Source organism: Anas acuta, chromosome 1 (genome assembly GCF_963932015.1).
Source record: "Anas acuta chromosome 1, bAnaAcu1.1, whole genome shotgun sequence".
NCBI classification, from domain to species: Eukaryota; Metazoa; Chordata; class Aves; order Anseriformes; family Anatidae; genus Anas; species Anas acuta.
The window spans coordinates 68,654,438-68,673,523 of NC_088979.1; the positions used below are offsets into that span (position 1 = coordinate 68,654,438).

At 35.9% G+C, this 19,086-nt stretch overlaps 1 protein-coding gene across 2 annotated transcripts in view; it reads left to right on the plus strand.

The window, feature by feature from the left end:
* GABRG3 (gamma-aminobutyric acid type A receptor subunit gamma3) overlaps nt 1-19,086 on the plus strand; it is a 332,908-nt gene that overhangs the window by 184,962 nt on the left and 128,860 nt on the right. For both annotated transcript variants that reach the window (XM_068681349.1, XM_068681340.1), the window contains exon 5: nt 429-511. In XM_068681349.1, the coding sequence (XP_068537450.1) occupies nt 429-511 (83 nt within the window). The remainder of the gene's footprint in view (nt 1-428; nt 512-19,086) is intronic.

Below are 19,086 nucleotides of genomic sequence, written 5' to 3' on the forward strand. Positions count from 1 at the left end.
TCCCAAAATGACTGAATGAATTTTAAATTCACACTATAATATAAATTAATGAAGAGACTATTCCCAATCTCATCAGATTCTTTATGATATTTTAATTTTGTGGAATTGCATAAAACCACATAAGCCAGTTTTCTGTTATTTTTTTTAATGGATAGTTGTCTCTATCCCATGTTCTTTAATGATGAATTGATTGGTGTTTGTCAAGAAAAACATATGCACAAATTTATTGGGATCAGGAAAGTCTTAATGATATTATTGAAATTATTTATGTTTTTTAAGTGATATTTGTTTTGGAGTAGGTCTAAATATCCAATGGACAATTTACAAATATCAAAGCTCTCTGGTATGACCACTTAAGGTTGCCCAGTTTCCTCCTCTAGCTGTTCATTCTGCTGGTGTTTAGTGACAGTCACTTGGTTTCTCCACAGGCTTACCATCAATGCTGAGTGCCAGCTGCAGCTACACAATTTCCCAATGGATGAACACTCATGTCCACTGATATTCTCTAGCTGTAAGTACTATTTTGACACTTTATTGTTGTACATGAGTGGCATGTAGAGGCATGAATTTGTTTCTGATTTCTGTTAGGTTTCTCAAACATTCCACAACAGGTATAGGAAATTTAGGGTTGCTTATATATTCAGAGGATTTTTTTGTTTCCTCTCTAGCATTCCTGGTTGAGGGATTTATGCCATGAAGTTTTCCATAGAGTTATTCTTTTATTTTTGCTAGAACCAGCCTTTTTATTTGATCCTATAGTCACTTTCAGCACAAGCAGATACTCATGCCATTCCGTGCTGTGTTAATCTATAAAATCATATCACATGTAAATGAGAAAATAAATTGCAGTTTTCTTGTGAAGGTGCACAGTTTAGGGATAAACCCAGTAATCTCTGAATGTGTGAGTCTATAGCAAGTAGCACAGTATAGCAAGTAGCACAGAGTAGCCTCTGTTCCATAATCTAAAGTAAATGGAGTAGATACTTAGAAACTTATTTCCCTTTTATTTCTTAGCTTGTCCAGTAATCCTAATGTTGTATTGTATGTACTGTTGGTTTGTTTTAAATTTATGTAGCAGGTAAAACAAATGCATTATTGAAATGGATGGAAAACAAAAGTCAAACAAGTTTATCTTGAGATCTAATGTTACTGTGAGAGAAAGTTCATTTCATACTGATTCATTTGAAAAAACTTGAGAGTTGTCTGTTCATAGTTACAGCTGCACAGTCATGTAATCCAAAGTTATACAACACAAATGTTTTACAAACAATTTTAAAAGAGTCTCTACTAAAGGTTTTTCCTTTGATAAACTACAGGTCTTAATATCTGTGTTCTCCGAAAGTGAATGGGAAATGCATTGTATTGTCTTTCTACTTAGAAAATAGTATTTTTTTCACTATCTATTAAGAAGTGATAGAAAACTATTTTAATACCTTCATAACAGATATACTGCTGTGATGGAAGTGTATTGATTTCCATTTATGAATATTATGCAAACAATGAAACTCAATTAGAAACTGGATCTGGGTTTCAGCTGATCCAGGTTTTCTTCTTTTTACCCAGGAAAGTGTTTACAAAACATCTGCCAATGTAAACATCTGAATTCCCCAAAACATATTAACACTATTTTGCTAGGTTTTATGATCTACATAGATAAGTGATCCTGGGCAAAAATACACAGTTATGTGCTTAATTTGGATATGTGCAATACATGTATATATAAATGGACAGGAAGCAAGTACCTCCTGAATGAGCTTTCCTGCTAATGAATACTTGTCACTGAACTATATGCACCTCAGCTACATTTAGTTATTGCATAAAGCTGCCCTTGCCTTGTGGCAAACTACTGCTTTTTTGTTCCAGTACTGGAAAAGGAGTCCCAGTCCAGAGATACTAATTAAATGTATCACAAATTTGATAGGTCCTGTATTAGCAATATCCAAAGAAGAAGGTGAACACTAATAGATAAGGAAACCACTTCAAACCTCACCTTCACTAGTAGCTAGGCAGTACTGAATGCAAGTAAGAAGTAAGTTATGCTCTGAAATTTTATTAAAATTAAAATACAATAAAATAAAATAAAATAAAATAAAATACAATAAAATAAAATAAAATAAAATAAATAAAATAAAATAATAAAATAAAATATAAAATAAAATAAAATAAAATAAAATAAAATAAAATAAAATAAAATAAATAAAATAAAATAAAATATAAAATAAAATAAAATAAAATAAAATAAAATAAAATAAAATAAAATAAAATAAAATAAAATAAAATAAAATAAAATAAAACAAAAGAGACAGGCTATCAGTGCCAACTTCAGAAGACTCCTTGGCAAAGTTTCAAATTACATCTTGATTTGAAGATATGCCCCCTAATTCTACCCTTGAAAACATGCATGTGTTACAATCTAGGAGATGAAGGTTCCATAGGATTAAACAGAATCTGTGTCCCAATTTTTTCTGTATGTATTCCTTATAATTTCTTGTCAGATGGAATAACACGTGGAAGAATATTAAAATAGTGTTTTATAGCTTTGTTATCCTTCTTGCTCATGTTGATTACAAGAGCCTATGTCTTTAGTTTCATACCAAGTTTTGTTCATTTCCATGAACTCTTTTAGCACTACAATTGTCGTAGGACAATCTCCTGTGTGACTGGTTTGTTTTCTTAATCTGTTGTATTTTCAGTGTTATGTGCATTCATAGCGGTCCCAAGATACATGATACACAGTGGGACTTAGAAAGGGAATGACTGAGTGAATGCCTGAATGATTTATTACTGCCTGCTATGATAAGTTTCTGAGTAGACAAGATTATTACTGATTCCAAGACATATATCCTTGGATAAAATAGAAATGGTTGTAGAATGCACAGCGTAGCACCCCTTCCCTCTGAATCCCTTTTGTTTGTTCTCCTGCATGCAGACAAATCTTTGCAGCTTCCACTGTAAGCAAGCACAAAAAAGCACAAGTTCTGGAAAATACTCCCTGCATCTCTACACAAACACAAACAAGGTTGATATTTGTGGTGCCTTTTTTTTTTTTTTTTTTTCCTTTTTTTTTTTTTTCTGGTTGGTTGTTTTTTACCCTTTATATACATTTCCCTTGATAGTTCAGAAATATGAAACTAAACTAGAATTATTTCTAGAGGATTTTCCTCTAGTGCCAACAAACTTACACCCTAACCCTTTCATTGCTCTGGGGACAGCTAATATTCCTTGGGTGGGAATACTAAACCATACTTGATCCACTTGCCAGAATAAGAAGAACAACAGTTTATAAAAAAGAGCGTGCTAAGCGTGCTAACAGGGCTTACTAAAACCTATCTACCCCTTCCTGTTGTTTGGAACATATTATTTATCCTCCAAAGTGATTTTTGAGTGCCTATTTTTTAGTTACATCTAAGGAACACCTTATAAAAACAATTTGGAGATGGACACTGACTGGGGAACATTTCCACAGTAACAGCTGGCCTGAGCAGCTAGTCTTGTTCAAGAACCGTTCCTGGAGCAGTCTGATCAGTGTTGCGATGCGGCAGATCTTTCCCAGTCTGCGAGCCAGTCTGGTCAGAATAACCACGTCACAGGCAGGTTTCCTTCATACAGAGATGCTGCAACACTGGTGTAAATGCCAATGAATTCTATTGATGTGTGTTTGCTTGTGAATGGGTAGAAAAAGTGAATACTGTGACTTGATTCCTATGTAGCAGGCGTGTTAGATTTTGCTCTGGGTGATCACATATTCTTCACATGCTTTTAAAGTACTATCTACTGTTGCATAAAAATATTCTATAAGTGTGGTTCTTCATGTGGGTTAATTTATCTTTCTGAGCTGAGGGAGTCTGCTGTGATACTTCTGGTACTCAAGTATGCTGTTACTGCCTTGGTTATATATATTCTATGCTGGTTTGAACATTGTAGATTGTTCATCCTCATTTCAGGATACTGCCAGAAAAGCTAGTTTATTAAGGTAGTTAGGAATTACATAAATATCAGTAAGGAAGAAGAGGCATTCTGTCTACAGGACAATGTCAGAACAACAATAAACAAATAAAACACAAGCAGAAAAATGCAGACTGGAAATGAGAAGTGCAATTTGTTGTGAAATGTGTGCCATAGGATACTCTGGATGCTAAAATTGACTAAGATCCAAAACTGTTTGGACAAATCATTGGAAGAGAAATGCATTGGTAGCTATTAAGCATAAAGAGATCACTCTGTACAGAGTGCTCAAGATTATCCTAGATTTGTGACACTTCTTCAGGAGACAATATGACAGCCACACCAAAATGAAGCCTTACCAGATGCAGTAATGTTGAGCTGCAGTGCAAGATGACAGAACAAAAATTATCACTCTGAGTTGAGTAATGGGGTTTTGTTGCTTTATTTTTCTTTCTGCTGTTCTGATAAAAACCCAACAATACTGTTCATTTTAAAAAGCCCCTTAGATTTAGCTTATAGAATCAATGGTATTTTTGTAGCCAGTTTTATCTTTTACCAAGTGAGAAGGTCTACAGAGTCCTGAGTGGACCATTATTGGAGGATTGATGCAAGGCAGGAAAGGGTGGGCGTCCCTGGAATGCCATTCCTACTGCAAACACTAAAATATGCATATGAACGACCCAAATGTTTTCAGTTCGGTTGAAAATAGGGGCAAGCAAATTTGCCAGCTGTAGATGGTTAGTTTGCTCAGACAGGCCTTAAGGCATGTACTTTTAGCCTTCTAAAAAGTTCAAGTATTTTTTAAAAGTGACTTACAAAAGCATGTAAAGTACTGCAGCAAAAAGGTATGGAAATGTGAAATGCATTTAAAAAGAATCCATCGAAATCTAACACAGTGCTTGAAAAAGAAGATGCCCATTTTCTAAATATAAACATAGTTCAATCAAATGTTACCCCTTTGAACATGAAACCACTTATGGATATGCAATTTAGATGATCTGTACTTTGAGCCACATATTAATTTTCCAACAGAAGTAGCTGTCATCACCAATTTTAATATGTTTCTTTATTATTCCTTCTAGCCTAGAAAAGGAAATGCTGGTTTTGTGGAATGAGTTGTGCTTTATTTCATCTCATGTATCACCAGTAGAATCATTAATAAAGTTTGAGGGCAGAATTTTACTCCTGATGAAGAACAGGCCAGAAGGAACACTGTTTAATGTTCACGTCTCAAGGGGAGCAGCATTAAAGATGCTAGGAAGACTTTGCAATGCACAGAAAGAACTTTAATCCAAATCTGAACTTCCTATATGTGCTCTCTGTAATGGACTGAACCAGATCATGGGGCATCAATGGAATTCTTGATTAAGCTTTTGTGATGAGCATATTTTAAGCTATTGCAGCTTTTTCCTCTTCTAGGAGGACTCAATGCATTTCTCAATACATAACAGACATTGTGTTAAGTGTTTTTTAGATTTTTATGACCCTCCATCTCCTACTCAAGCCAAGATTCATAAAATTTTACAAGATATTTGAATTGGAATTTCTGATCATTTTCATTCTGCTAATTACTCCAATAAGATGTGCTATATACCTATGAAATTGGCCAAATTCATCCATTATATAAGTGCATTCATTGTAAAATTATACTTTCTAAATCTAATTTCTGGTAGATTTATGTCAAACTAGTGCATATTGTATAAGGTATACCAGAGATATCTTTCTAAACATTTACAGTTCTATGGTTTTATCCCGATTCCAAATTTAAGCCCTACATTGTGATACAAGTGTATCAGAGTTAAAGCCATCTGATATTATTTCTGTACATAGCCACTAATACACACACAATTTCTGTTTAACAGAAAATGCAGTGAAATTTTGCTGAGGTTAAGGATGCCTAGGTCTCCTAGATCAGGGATAGTTGATGGTGGTGGTTAATTAATATATTATCCCTTGCGCTTCTGGGGATTTCTGTTCCTCACAGAGGGCTAAGGTTTGGGGCTAATAGCAGACCAAATCTCTCTCTTGTTTTATAGTGACTCTTGAGACTTTTCTCCATGAGATTGAGGGCTCCTCTGGAGAGGCAGCAGCTGCCATTACTTCCAGTAAAAAATGAAACCCTAGTGTAAAATTACAGCAAGTGCTGATTAGCAAAGCCTAAAATGCTTGACTCATTATATCCTAGCTCCAGCAAACTCTTGCTGAGACTGGATTGATGGTAGGCTATTCCAGGAAGCTCATACCTACCCCATTTTTGAATCAGTCTTCTGAGGATCTGTGATATCTCCATTTGCCCTGCACAGCTGTGAGAGGAAGATAGGAGAACTGTGTCACAGGCACAAACTCTCTAGGCAATCTGCTGCAGAGCAAGAACAGTGTTAGCATTCCAGGATCCAATGTTGAAGGTAGGCAACTGGATTTCATAGCTGTGATTCCCAGCTCTGACTTACTTTCAAATACGAAAACAGCAAGTCTAGCACGAAAACAGGGGCAATCTAGTTTCCCAGAGAATCTAGTCTTCTTTCTCTGTTATTTTTTTTTTTTATAAATAAGAAATGATGATATTTTATTTATTTATTTATTTATTTATTTTTAATCAGTACCAAAATAAGTTTGGAAAAAAAATGCCAGTGAGCAATTTTGATCAAGAATATAAATAGACAACTAATTCATATCTACAGCGTCAGGGGAAAATAAGAGAAAAACTCTGAAGGAAGGCAGGTGGCTCTTCACTTGTCTGGCAGCTGAAGGTATCAGCAGAAGGCATAAGAGCCTCTGTCATGTGACAGTTATTGTTCATTCCAAAGATTTTATCACATGCCTCATTATATTCATTATTTACTTGAAGCCAAAACCGCCTTAAGCATCCTTTAAGCATCTTTTCATGTGCCAGTGTGAGCTTTTTTTTTTTTTTTTGACAATGTGAAAAGTTCCACAGAAAGAAAGAAAATAACTTTCACCTGGAAATGTAATATAACAGCTACTATATTCTACATGTTTATTGTACATATTGCTATTTGCTTATTTAGGTATGTGATATCTGGTTTGCAAATAAATCTGATCTCTATGGCGAGACTGATCCATCACTCAAACTCCTAGCAACACTGCATTTGTACCTTAACTTATAGAGATCATCTTTGTAATATATACAGAGCATCAGGAGACAGTCACATTCCTTGGCATCCTATTTTTTTTTACCATAAGAAAGAATGACTGGTTTTGGCACTCTGTAAGAAACAGTTGCATCACAGGATGAGGACAATGTGGGGACATTCTGGAACAGAAATCTGCTCTGTCTCAGTTGTAGAGTCATAGCAATAAGATTTTCTGTAAGTTAGATAAAAGTGCTCCTTTGTGGGTGTTTTATTTCAACATGAGAAAGCAAACTGAATGGCAAGCATCATGCTGCTCTTACAGGCAATAATCAGAGATGGATCAATAATGAGCAGTGCCCAAACTCTGATGCTGTGCACATTTCACTCCTGTTTGGGTTATGACAGATTTTGTTCTTTAGTGGTGAACTTGATTCTTGATGAAACTTCCTAAGGCACCTTCCAAGATTCATGCTCCATTGTATATACACTGGTGTTACCCCATATGCAGAGCACATAATTTTCTAATTACTTTAGTTGTTGTAATGGGTGGATTTTTTATTTTATTTTATTTTTTTTTAATTGGATCCAATGCTTTCTTCTGGAAAGAAGAAAGGCCTCAGAAACCACACTGAGGATTGTTTAGTGATGCATCTCTAAACAATGACAACTGTGTACTTGAATTCACTGGTATCTTATGAGAAGTGAAGAATACTGGAGAATTGCCTCTAAGGGTAGAGAAGCCATTTAGCACATTGAGAACCAAATACTGCATCAATGTTAGAAGCAGGCTAAATGCCAAGAAAAATCACTGGGGAGGTAAGAAAAGAAGATAAAGGAGAAACACGAATGGGCAAGGTCGGATAACCTTCACAACGCTACAGAAATTAAAAACAAAACAAAACAAAACAAAACAAAACAAAAAACAACTATTGACTCTCAGATTAGATGTGTTTTAGCTAGAATCCAGTCAATGGTTGTTGTTCAATGGTTGTTACTTTCGCTCAGTTTGACTGACTAATGATGATGAAATTAGTAGAAACCATCAAAAGTGTCTAGCAGATTCAATAAATAGGGTGAAAACATCAAGTCCTCAGCCTGATAGTCTTGTCAGTTGTGTTTACCTTTGCCAGTGCCTGGCAAAACAAGTCAGCCTGGAAAGATGAAACTTCCATGAGAAAACTTCCTTTTCTTGTGTATTGATTCTGCTTCTTCAAAATTAACGGAGAAATAAAAACATATCACCAGGGTCCACAGAACTAAGAAAGAGAAGGAATTAATGCAGTAGTGCAGCTCTGAAAGAGGTTTTGTCGTCAGTGCTAGAAACAGTCATAGAAATGTCTTTTGTATTTACTCCCATTAGAAAGATGTTTCTGAGGTCTGTCCAGCTGAATCCCTTGCTATGAAGGACAGGTCTGTCTCCTTAAAAGGCAATTAAATTTTTTGTAATGTGCAAGCTACAAGACAAATACTAAAACTTTAATCCTTTTTTTTTTTTTTTTTTTTTTTTTTGTTGTTGTGTAGCATATATATCTGTCAAAATAAAATGCATGGGCATTTTATTATCTTAATATCAGAGAACCCCTCAGACAAACATGAAATAAGATTAAGATGGGAGAAAAGCAGTAACATAAATTGAGACATCAAATTTAACTTTATTCTTAAATATTTTTATATTCTCCCATATGCTTTAGATTTTTGTTTGATTCCTCTGTTTTTTTTCACAAAACACTGTACTTTTGTATATCTAAATAGAATCATAGAATCATTAAGGTTGGAAAAGACCTTCAAGATCATCTGGTCCAACCATCAACTTACTACTGATGTCACCCATTAACTGTTTAATGGAAATTGTTATGATGTAATGTTTGCATTAGTCATGAATATTATAGTTTATCTTCTCCCTAAGTTTTCATATTGTGGCTTCTGTCAGTCTTGCTGTTAATGTTATGGTTCAGGAACAGATGACTTTCTCACAAAATCTTTACATCAATTATAAGAAAGGTATATTACCTTTATGTATATATGTATATATATTACCTTTATATATATATGTATATATATATACATATATATAGGTATAGGGAGGTATATTACCTCCCTGTATTACATAGGGAGGCATGTAGATTGAACTAAAGGTACATGCTCTTATTGTACAATTGGACAAATCACAGAGCTTATGCAGAAAACATTGAGGTCCCATCCATTCCATCATCTTCTGCCTGAGTTTCCTTCCCAGGGAAACCAAGTGACTATGGGGAGGGCTGTTGTGTCACTTTGTTTTGTCCTGATGGGAGTTAAGAGCTGTCTAAGGTGTGATTTTGCATCAAGGAGTTTGTAAGTTCTCCCAGCTCCACCAGCTGCTACATAACCTTAAGTAGACTGGTTTAATTCATCCATTGCTTTGCTGCCACTTGCATTGATGTCCTTTGTTGGGCACCGGTAAACAAAGTAAGCTGAACTTCTTCTTGGTCAGTCCTGACTGCATCAGTTTAGGAACATCCCAATTAATGCCCTTTATTTTTTTCACTCTGGCAGCCGGATTGGACGTCTGTGTTTATTTCTTTTGGAAAACCACCACCAGTGAAAAAAATACAAACCTCATTAAAAATAAATTTGATTATCAGGAAGTGGAGTGAATTGAAATTCACAGTATTTAGGTGCTGTCATCAATATATTTCTATTTTTGTCTTTAGCAACACAGGTTACTAGTAAACTACATTAGAGTTACTCCATGGCTGATATAGCCCTCTCATAGAAAGAAAAGATTAACAAAGTTTCTGGCCTGGGTCACTAAGTTCAAGTCATTCTATACCATGTCCCATGATATATTGAAGTCTACAAAATTCCTAATTAAAAGTATTACTGCACTGGAGTAGATGATAAGCATAAATGTTGATATGAAGGTTGATATGAAGGTAGTCCTTATTTGTAGATGAGTATCTTAGAAAAGAACATCCATCCTGATGTCTCCATCTGCTCCAGTTTTGTCCTCAGTAAAAAGTCAAGGAATATAACAACTACAAACCTGCATAAAGAATCTCTTTTAATCTCTCTCTCTCAGGGGTATGCATACTTCTGCACAATTACTCTCACGTACACAAACCCAGAAGAATGAAAGAGGATGAGAAAATAGATTGATAAGAATAAAAAGCTTTCAATCTTTTTATTATTGGCAGGTAATAATCTAATAAGGCAATAAGCAATATGCAAGAAGCTGCCTGGAGTAAAACAGAATGAAGCAAAAAGAGGAACAAATCCTATTGTAAATCCCCTGAAACACACAAACTGAGTGCACTTTAGCTGTTCTTAAGGGACTATGAAATAAATATTCACTTGTAGCCTTGAGACACTGTGATGCTGCTATGCTTATAACTCTCTCTCTTATCTTTACTTACTGATTTGACACTTGAAAGCACATTTCCTATAATGGTGCTTAAAAAAAAAAAAAAAAAGAAAAGGGGGGGGAATATTATTTTCTAGGTAAATTGCAATAGTATACTCTGCATTGATCATGCCATTTGAACAGGTGAAGACAATGTCAGAACTGAGGAGGAATTTTCACTTTTTTTTTTTTGGGGGGGGGGAGGGGGGAAGGAAGTGAGATATAAACATAACTTTTTGATGACTTTATGATTCATTTATGATGATTTTATCTTTCTGAAATATTTTAGGAATATTTTGTCCTGAACAGAATGAGGGATGCACCCTGTGATATCCTGAAACACTTTAATACTGAATACATAATGCTTAGTTTCAAATCTTTTCTGAAAAGGACAATGGAGAGATTCTCTATTTACTTCTAAATTTTTCTTGATCACATACTGGCTGTTTTACATTTTTTTAAATCATCTCTGACTCTGATTTTCTCACTGCAAAAGGTTTTATGTGATGAACATGTGCTTAATGTATTTCAAAATATAAGACATAAGGGAAAAATAATAGCTATTTTACACTTACTGTACTTCCTATGCATTTGTCTGAAACAAAACAGAAATGCCACCTAATTTATGGAAGAAAAAAAGAAAAGAAAAAAAGAAAGGTAATCATTTAGAGCAAACAGTCAGTGTTGTCCACTTTTAAATTCTGTAAGCTCTGTTGCCATTTTCAAGTTAAAGAGGAAAGAAAGAAGCAAGAGGTGCATGTTTGTATCTTACGGGTACTTTCTTCCTGTATTGATTGACTTTAAATGAAGCTACTAGACCACATGAGCATGGAGAAGTTTGCCTGATAGTGATGACTTTAAACAGAAGGGAACTTTGTGATCTGAACAGTGTATTTGTTCACAGCAGTTGTCTGAAAATCAACATTTCAATAAGACAACATTGCTTGCCTCTGGCAGCCGGAGAAGGCAACCGCAAACTCTTGGATAAATGTCTCTTATGATTAAAAGGAAACCGTGATACCCAAGTGTTTCATAACATGGTTTCTCCTTTCTTTCTTTTTGTCCCCAAAACCTTTCCCTAAAGTCCAGAGTTGAAATCTTTAAAGGTTTTCTTGTCTAACCTACACAAGACTGCAGAGAGGAAGGTAAAAGGCTGCTCCCAGAAACTTGCAAACCTCAAAGTTGTTTGGGGGATTTGTACTGTAGGCTTCTATTGATTTATGTGCAAAATATAGCAGTATTTATTATGTCAAGGCTTAGCAATATCGACAGCCAAAAATCCTTGTCTGTGATACTACCAGATTTCAAAAGTTAAGCAAGCTGAGACTAATCACTACTCATACGGGAGTTTCAGAAGGAAAATTCAGGTGTTTCTGTGATTCCAGAATGACAGTTGCACATTTATTTACAATCCTTTTTATTGCGATTCATTACACCCACAAAAAGGTGTTTTCCAGCAAGTATTTTACTTAACCGTATATACCAAAAGAGAACACAAACCAGTGGATGATGTAGTAATCTTTAACGTTTAGACACTACACCAACATGAACAGCAGTATAATAAGATAATGGTCATTAATTGAAGCAAAGGAGGTTCTGACTTGGTAGAAGAAAAAAAATTTTCTGGCAGTCAATCCAGAAATGTCAGTCAAGCATTGGATCAGGTTGTCCGGGAGCAATGTGCAGTCTCTGCTATTAGAGGTTTTAAAGACACAAGTGGATAAAGCCTTGAAACACCTGACCTGAATTCAGTGTCAACCCTATTTTGAGCAGGAGGTTGAATAAGAGACTTACTGAAGTGCCTTCCAACCTGTGAGACTCTATGATACATTTTTTCTTTACATTCAAAACAAGATAGATATTTTTTTGTAAATATTCAATCTTCCTTATAAATTAATTTGATCATATTCAGAGTTATAAATCTGTGTTTGTGAAAACCATCTTTCCTTGTCAATTTTTTAAGAGAATCAATTTTCAATGTTGGCTTTCATAAGGAACCAAAAAAAGGGGAATGAATGAGGGAGTGCAAAGAATTAAAAGTTGTTGCAGCTTCCTGTAGTCAGTTTATTTTTCTGGATTACTGAGTGTGTATCCTATTAGAAATGGTAATGCTGTTTCTGTATGTTTTTATTTTATGATGGTTATTACCACCAGCAGTCATGGGTATATTATTAGCAAGCAAGGTAAACTTTTGTTGATCAAAGCCTTCAACTCTTCCAAAGACTAATATAATCAGGTAATATGTTCAAAAGTCAGGGAGGATATAGAATTTATCCTTTGATTTCCCTAGAGCTCTTCCCACTCTCTGCAGATTCTGGGAATTGATTTTTACATCACAGCATACTGCTGTGAGAGCTAATTTTTCCACCCAATGGCTATCAACATTTCACACCACACCAGTACGCACTGACTCTGACACTGACTCCAGCAGTTGTTTCCACTCCGCTCACATTAGACATTAATTCCAGTTCTTGTCACAGGTCAGGTACATGAGATCTGTTTACTCTCTTTTCTGGCATCTAGTCAGTTCTCACAGAATCACTTCTTACCTTTCACAATGGTTTTCAGATGTCTTCTAGGTGTTTCTATTTTCTACAACCCTTTCATTTTCTCCCTTTTTTTTTTTTCTTCTTATTTTTCCTTACACCCTCCACACACACCCCATGTACTTTCTTCTCTTTTGCCTTTTTCCTCTCCATCCCTGCTTTTTTCCATTCATTCCATTGTCTTCTCCTCATGACTATTACCTCTTTCCACCTACCCTATGTTACTTTGCATTCCTGCGTGGACTGGCTGTGGCCAGAATTCCCTCCCTTTATCTGGTCTGGTGAGGAAAGATGTTCCTTCCAGCTTCTTCCTTCTTTGGCAAGGAACAGCAAGGAGTTGAGAGGCTGAGATGCACCTGCGAAACCACAGTGGTAAACCATAGAAAGTCTCCCTGCTTGAAAGGTCAGGGTGGCCTCTGCATGGCAAGTCTCAAGTGACATTCGTCTGGACAAAAAAGGAGGAAGAATGAAAAGTTGAAGGAAGAAAACCAGGAACAAGAAGATTTAAGGACTAGAGACTTTCCTTAAATCTTCTCATGATACAGATGTTGACAGAGGGGAAAATGGATAATTGTATGCATGTTTAAAGGGACAGGTCCAGAAAATCAAGGAGATAAGGAAAAAATCTAGAAAGAAGTGGAGTGATTATGAGTAAATATCTGGGTAAAGTATTCACAGTAACAAGAAGTTTGGAATTGGGAAGTAGAGAGAGAAGGCAGAAAGCTAGTACACAAACTAGACAAAGACCAACAGAAAAATGTATAATTATATTACTGATTAGGGCTTAAACATAAAAAGAGAGAAAACATGCTTATTGCAGAATTCATATAGTTTATTTGGTCTTGTTTTTCTAAATTCTGTTTCATAAAAATCAGTTCAAAACAGTTCAGATCAATTCAACTGAGCTGAAATTTTTGTCATTTACTGAAACAAACTGTCCAGCTTTTGCATTTCTCTTAAAAACAAAACAAAACAAACAAACAAACAACAACAACAACAACAAATCAACAATTCTCTGTTCCATAGTTTTCTTTTTTTTTTTTTTTTTTCATTTTAATCAGAACTTGGATCAGAAGTGCTAAAATACTGTAAAAATGTTCTCTAAGTATTTCTCAGATGAAAAGGAAAGACATATCAGAAATCCCTCACTAGCGGTTTTACCTCTGTAGGATTTCTGGACAATTGTGATAACTGAATGTAAGACTGAAATATTGTTCAGATAGACATACACTTCTCTGTGATTATCAAAACAAAACCTTTTGAAGTTCTGGAAAGAACTCATAATACTAATACTATCATGAATGACTGCACTTCCAAATCTGCTTCATCATTTTCATCTTAACTTCAGCTTTAAACCAATATCCATCACAGGATTAAAGAACTTTTGAAACCGTAAGAAAACCCAATGCCTGCAATAGTCAGAAAGTTTGTATCTCCTTAAAATTAGAGAAACAAGGTTTCAGGTATCTTTCAGAGTGGTTTTTGTAAGTTCTTTGAAATAGTATTTAGTTTATCCTTTACCTCTCAAGTCAGGTGAATTAATTGCTACTTTCCCAACTATAAAAGGCCATTAGAAACTGAAGAGGCTTTCAAGAACTGACCTAAAATATTTATCTAATCTATTAAGTGTCATTATTTTCAAGCTCTTTTTTTCAATAACCATCCTCTCTTTGTATAACTTTCATTTTCAGTCCTGAAGGATTTTAAAGCTCTCAGTTTCAAAGTTAGAGCAATTTTATACCTACCAAACTTATTACAGTTGCAAGAATGAACTTACACCTTACAAGTACTAGTGACTGCATAAGATATACTGCAGTCACATTTATAGAACTGTAACATATGAAATGAATATTGCTGATCTGTCTCAAGAGAGAAGTAATGGAAGTTGCTTCTCACAGTTCCTTATCTTTAATTTTTAATGGATAAATACATTTAAAGAGAGACTTATTTATGTTATATGCAAAGCCAGAAATTGAACAGTTGGTGTGAATTTCTTCATTTAGCTGTTAAACCTTTCAAGTGATGTTTTATATAGAAAAGCTTTTGACAGACACCATAGCTTTCTGGGTCTGTGTCTTTTATTTATTTATTTATTTATTTTTACTATCTTACAGATTGTCTGTTCTTTTGTTCTTATACCACTGTGAATGGGATATGATCTTATAAATGAAAAGAGCAACAGACCCACTTACAAAGGCTGAGATCTAGCAAATGTACAGGAATTAATTAAAATGCTGTAAGTGGTATTATCTGCATTTTTATTTTTGGTAAGGATAACTACTTGAGTATTAGCCTCAGGTATATTTCATATTATCCCAGGTTAAATGTGTTCAGTGTTTGTGCAAAAGTAAATAAGCCCCTGCTGTCTTTGATGGATTTATAAGATGTCAATGTTTCAGTTTGGACTGCTGTGTTGCACTTTGATACTGTAAGAAATCTATGGGTGTCAGTAATGCCAATAGACTGATTCCAGAAAGACTTCAGGTTATTGGCTTGGAGGAGGAGAGACTTTTGTGTCATGGCATGTTGCAAACCAACCCCAAACTTATGTGCTGTGATAGCATAGAGACACAAAATTCACATGCCCTGATGGAATAGAGGTAGATCTGAAGAAGTTTAGAGCTGTGGATATCCTTTTGGCTATATGGCATAGGAGATCCGCTAAAGATCTTTGAATGCAAAACTTGCTGGTCCACGAATATGTGCAGGGGCATCACTGAACACATAGTGCTTGTAATGCTTGATGTTGTAGTCATTGACTGATTAGTTTGCTGTGCATGGCCAACATTAAATGTAAGAATTTTAATGGTGCCAGGTGACCAAATTGTCAGAGAGGGGACATTCCAGAGGATTTCTGTACTCACTGAGTCTTATTTTCAGTTATCAGTTTGCAACTGTGAGACTTGAAAAATTTGTTTTAAAATGCCAGCTTAGGAATGTATATGTTTTTGTTGTTTATAGGCATTGGGTCTTTAAGTGAAACAGCAGATCTACCAAGACGCTTTTTATATAGCATGGAGCTGGATAACAAAGGAAAAGCGCAGGACATCTTAAATCTCTGGCTTTGGTGTTTTTATTTCCTTAATTTGTTGGGTTTTCTTGCTTTTAAGAGAGGGATTTAGTATTTTAGTCAGAGAAAAATCTCTCATACAATTACCATTTTTCTTCTGTGTTGTCCCAGCCTAGGATTCCTCTAAATTTCACTTCTGCCCACATGCTACATAGACTATCAATTCATTCTTGAGTATAACAGTATATAACTTGATATAAACTACTGGCCTATTCAATGAGGAACTGTCTGGTTTTGGCTGTGCTAGAGTTGGTTTTCTTCACAGAGGCTTAAATATTACTGTGTTTTGGATTTTTGCTGAAGGTAGTGGTGATAACACACTGATGTTTTCAGTTGTTGCAGGGCAGTGCTTGCATGGATTCAAGAACTTTTCTACTTCTCGTGCTGCCCTGCCAGTGGGGAGGCTGTGGGTTTGTAGGGAGCTGGGGAGACACATCCAGGACAGCTGGCCCAAGATGACCAAAGGGACGTCCCATCCCATATGACATCATGCTCAGCAATAAAATCTGGGGTAAAGAAGGGAGAGGTGGGATGGGGGTTGGAGAGGTGTTCAGAGCTTAAGATAGTTCACTGACCTTCAAGGACAGCCTTTTCAGGTATGATGAGTCCACAAACCCCTACAAGAGAAGTAGGCTCAGAGGAGATGGGTGAGAATGAGGAGCAATGGATGACTCCAATTATTGTAAAGAAAGATGAAATTATCTTGGCACAAAAGGGATTGGAGAATGACCTTTGTTTTAGGTATACAGCTGTATTAGTGGATCATCAGGAAGTGGTTTTGTAAACAGCCTTCTGTGAGATAATTAGTAGAAAGCAATGTTTTCCTGAGCTAGCCAGACCAGTATGGGGGGGGGGGGGGGGGGGGCAGGGGAAGAAGTGCATTTGTTATTCAGCCCAACATAAACACTGAACAAGTAAAAAAATGTGCTTTTAGGAGAGCAAAGTGCTTGAGCTGTCTTTAACCCAGTTATTCTTTCCCAGTGTCTGGGGAAGCTCAGTGTCATGATGGTAGAGTGTAAAGAGATTGGTAATGGGAATCACATTTGTATAGCAATTCAACTGTGTATTGCAATAGCTATATTGTCTTGTCACTTCAGTGCATTGGCATTGCACTCTACTAAATCAAAATCCTGTGTAATGTCAAATACCTACAAATAAGTAAGCTTAATATGAAACATTAATCCCTCATCATGTGGAGGATCAAAAAGAATCTGGTCAGAGAGTAATAACTCTGACACCAGGGCAAAAGAACAGCCTGCTCCAGTCTTCAGGAAGTCAAATAAATGGGACAGAAGGCCTGCATGGATGAAAGGAAACTCCTGACTGATCTCAAATGCAGAAAGAAAGTACACAGAGGTAGAAGCAGGAAGAAGTTACCTTGAAAGGAATATAATGTTGAAGCGTGCAGAAATGGAGTTAGGAAAGCCAAAGAGTAGCTAAACATGAAACTAGCAAGTGATGCAATAGCAACAGGAGGAGTTTGTACATGAACATTGGCAGCAAAAGGGAGGCTAAGGCAAATGTGGGCCTGATGCTCCATAGGATAATGTTCCTAGTGACAAAGGACATTGACAAAAATTGAGGTACTTAATGCCTTTTTTCCTCATTTGTTTCTAGTACAAGCTGTTTCTAGGTCCCTGAGCTTATTGGCAGAGTCTGCAAAGTGAACTGTGAAAGACAGAAGTAGAAAGCACTTACACTAGCTGGACATACACAATTCCATTAGACTAGGTGAAGTGCATCCAGAAGAGCTGAGATAGATGGATAATGCCATTGCAAAGACACTTTGTATCACCTTTGAGAGATCATGTTGATTAAGGTAGATTACTGATGACTGTTAAAAAGCAATATCACAGCTATCTTGAAGAAGGAGAAACATAACCTCAGTCCCTTGGAAGGTTATGAAGCAAGTTCTCCTTGAAGCTGTTTTCAAGCACAGGAAAGAAATTAAACCTTTTATTTATCCATGAGATAACCAGCGTGGATTTATCATGATCAAATCAGACCAACCTGATTGCCCTCTGTGATGAGATGATTGGTTTTGTGGATAAAGGGAGAATGGTGGATGTTGTATGAAGCATTTGCATGGTCTCCCATAGCGTTCTTGTAGCCAAATTAGTGATCTATGGATTAGATAAATTAATTGCAAGTTATATGGAAAATTATCCAAGCTGCTAGCTCGAAGGATCAGTTGTACAAAATCTACCTGATGAACACTTACTAGTGGCATCCCTCAGGCATCAATGCTGTTTAATATCTTTTTAAAATGATCTAGATGATGGGACAGCATTGACCTCTCAGCAAGCTTGAGGGTGTTGCCAAACTGGAAGGGTGGAGGGAGTAGGGCGGTTGGTGGCAGTACGCTGGAGTCCAAGGCTGCCCCACATAGGGACCCTAAAAAATCTGGAGAAATGGAATGACAGGAATCTTATAAAGCTTAACACAGAGAAATGCAAATTTTTGTATCTCAGATGGACTAATCCAATTTGAGAGGGTGTTGCTGGCTGTAGGTTCACTGGCAGAGTTGAAAAAAATAGTACCTAGCTGTCCTGGAGGACTTTCTACAGAGAAGGAACAACTTTGAAAACACCATGTGTCAGTGGGAACATAGACATGAAATAATTTTCAAAATATAGCGGGGGGTGAAGGAGGGTGGGACAAGCCATAGATCTTTTTGTAGGAAACATTTATTAATAAACTAAAATCAAGCACTGCTATTTCAATCGCCAGCATATGAATGGAATATTTGACAAACAATACCAGTGAAACAGGTAGGGGTGGGCAATGCAATATATATTTTTTCCTTTTATTTATTTATTTTTATTTTTTTTTGAAAGAGGCAAAAGTAAATGTAACTTGGTATCCAGATTTAAGTTCATTTGCAAATCAAATACTCCCCATGAAGGCACACAATATTCAAAGGAGGTTTTGAAAACTGGAAATAACATTTTGATTTCTTTTTGGCTGGCTTGAATAACGTACATTAAAAGCTTGCATCAACTATTATTTGTATGGTATCTATTCAAATTAGATTCCCTATATGTGTTC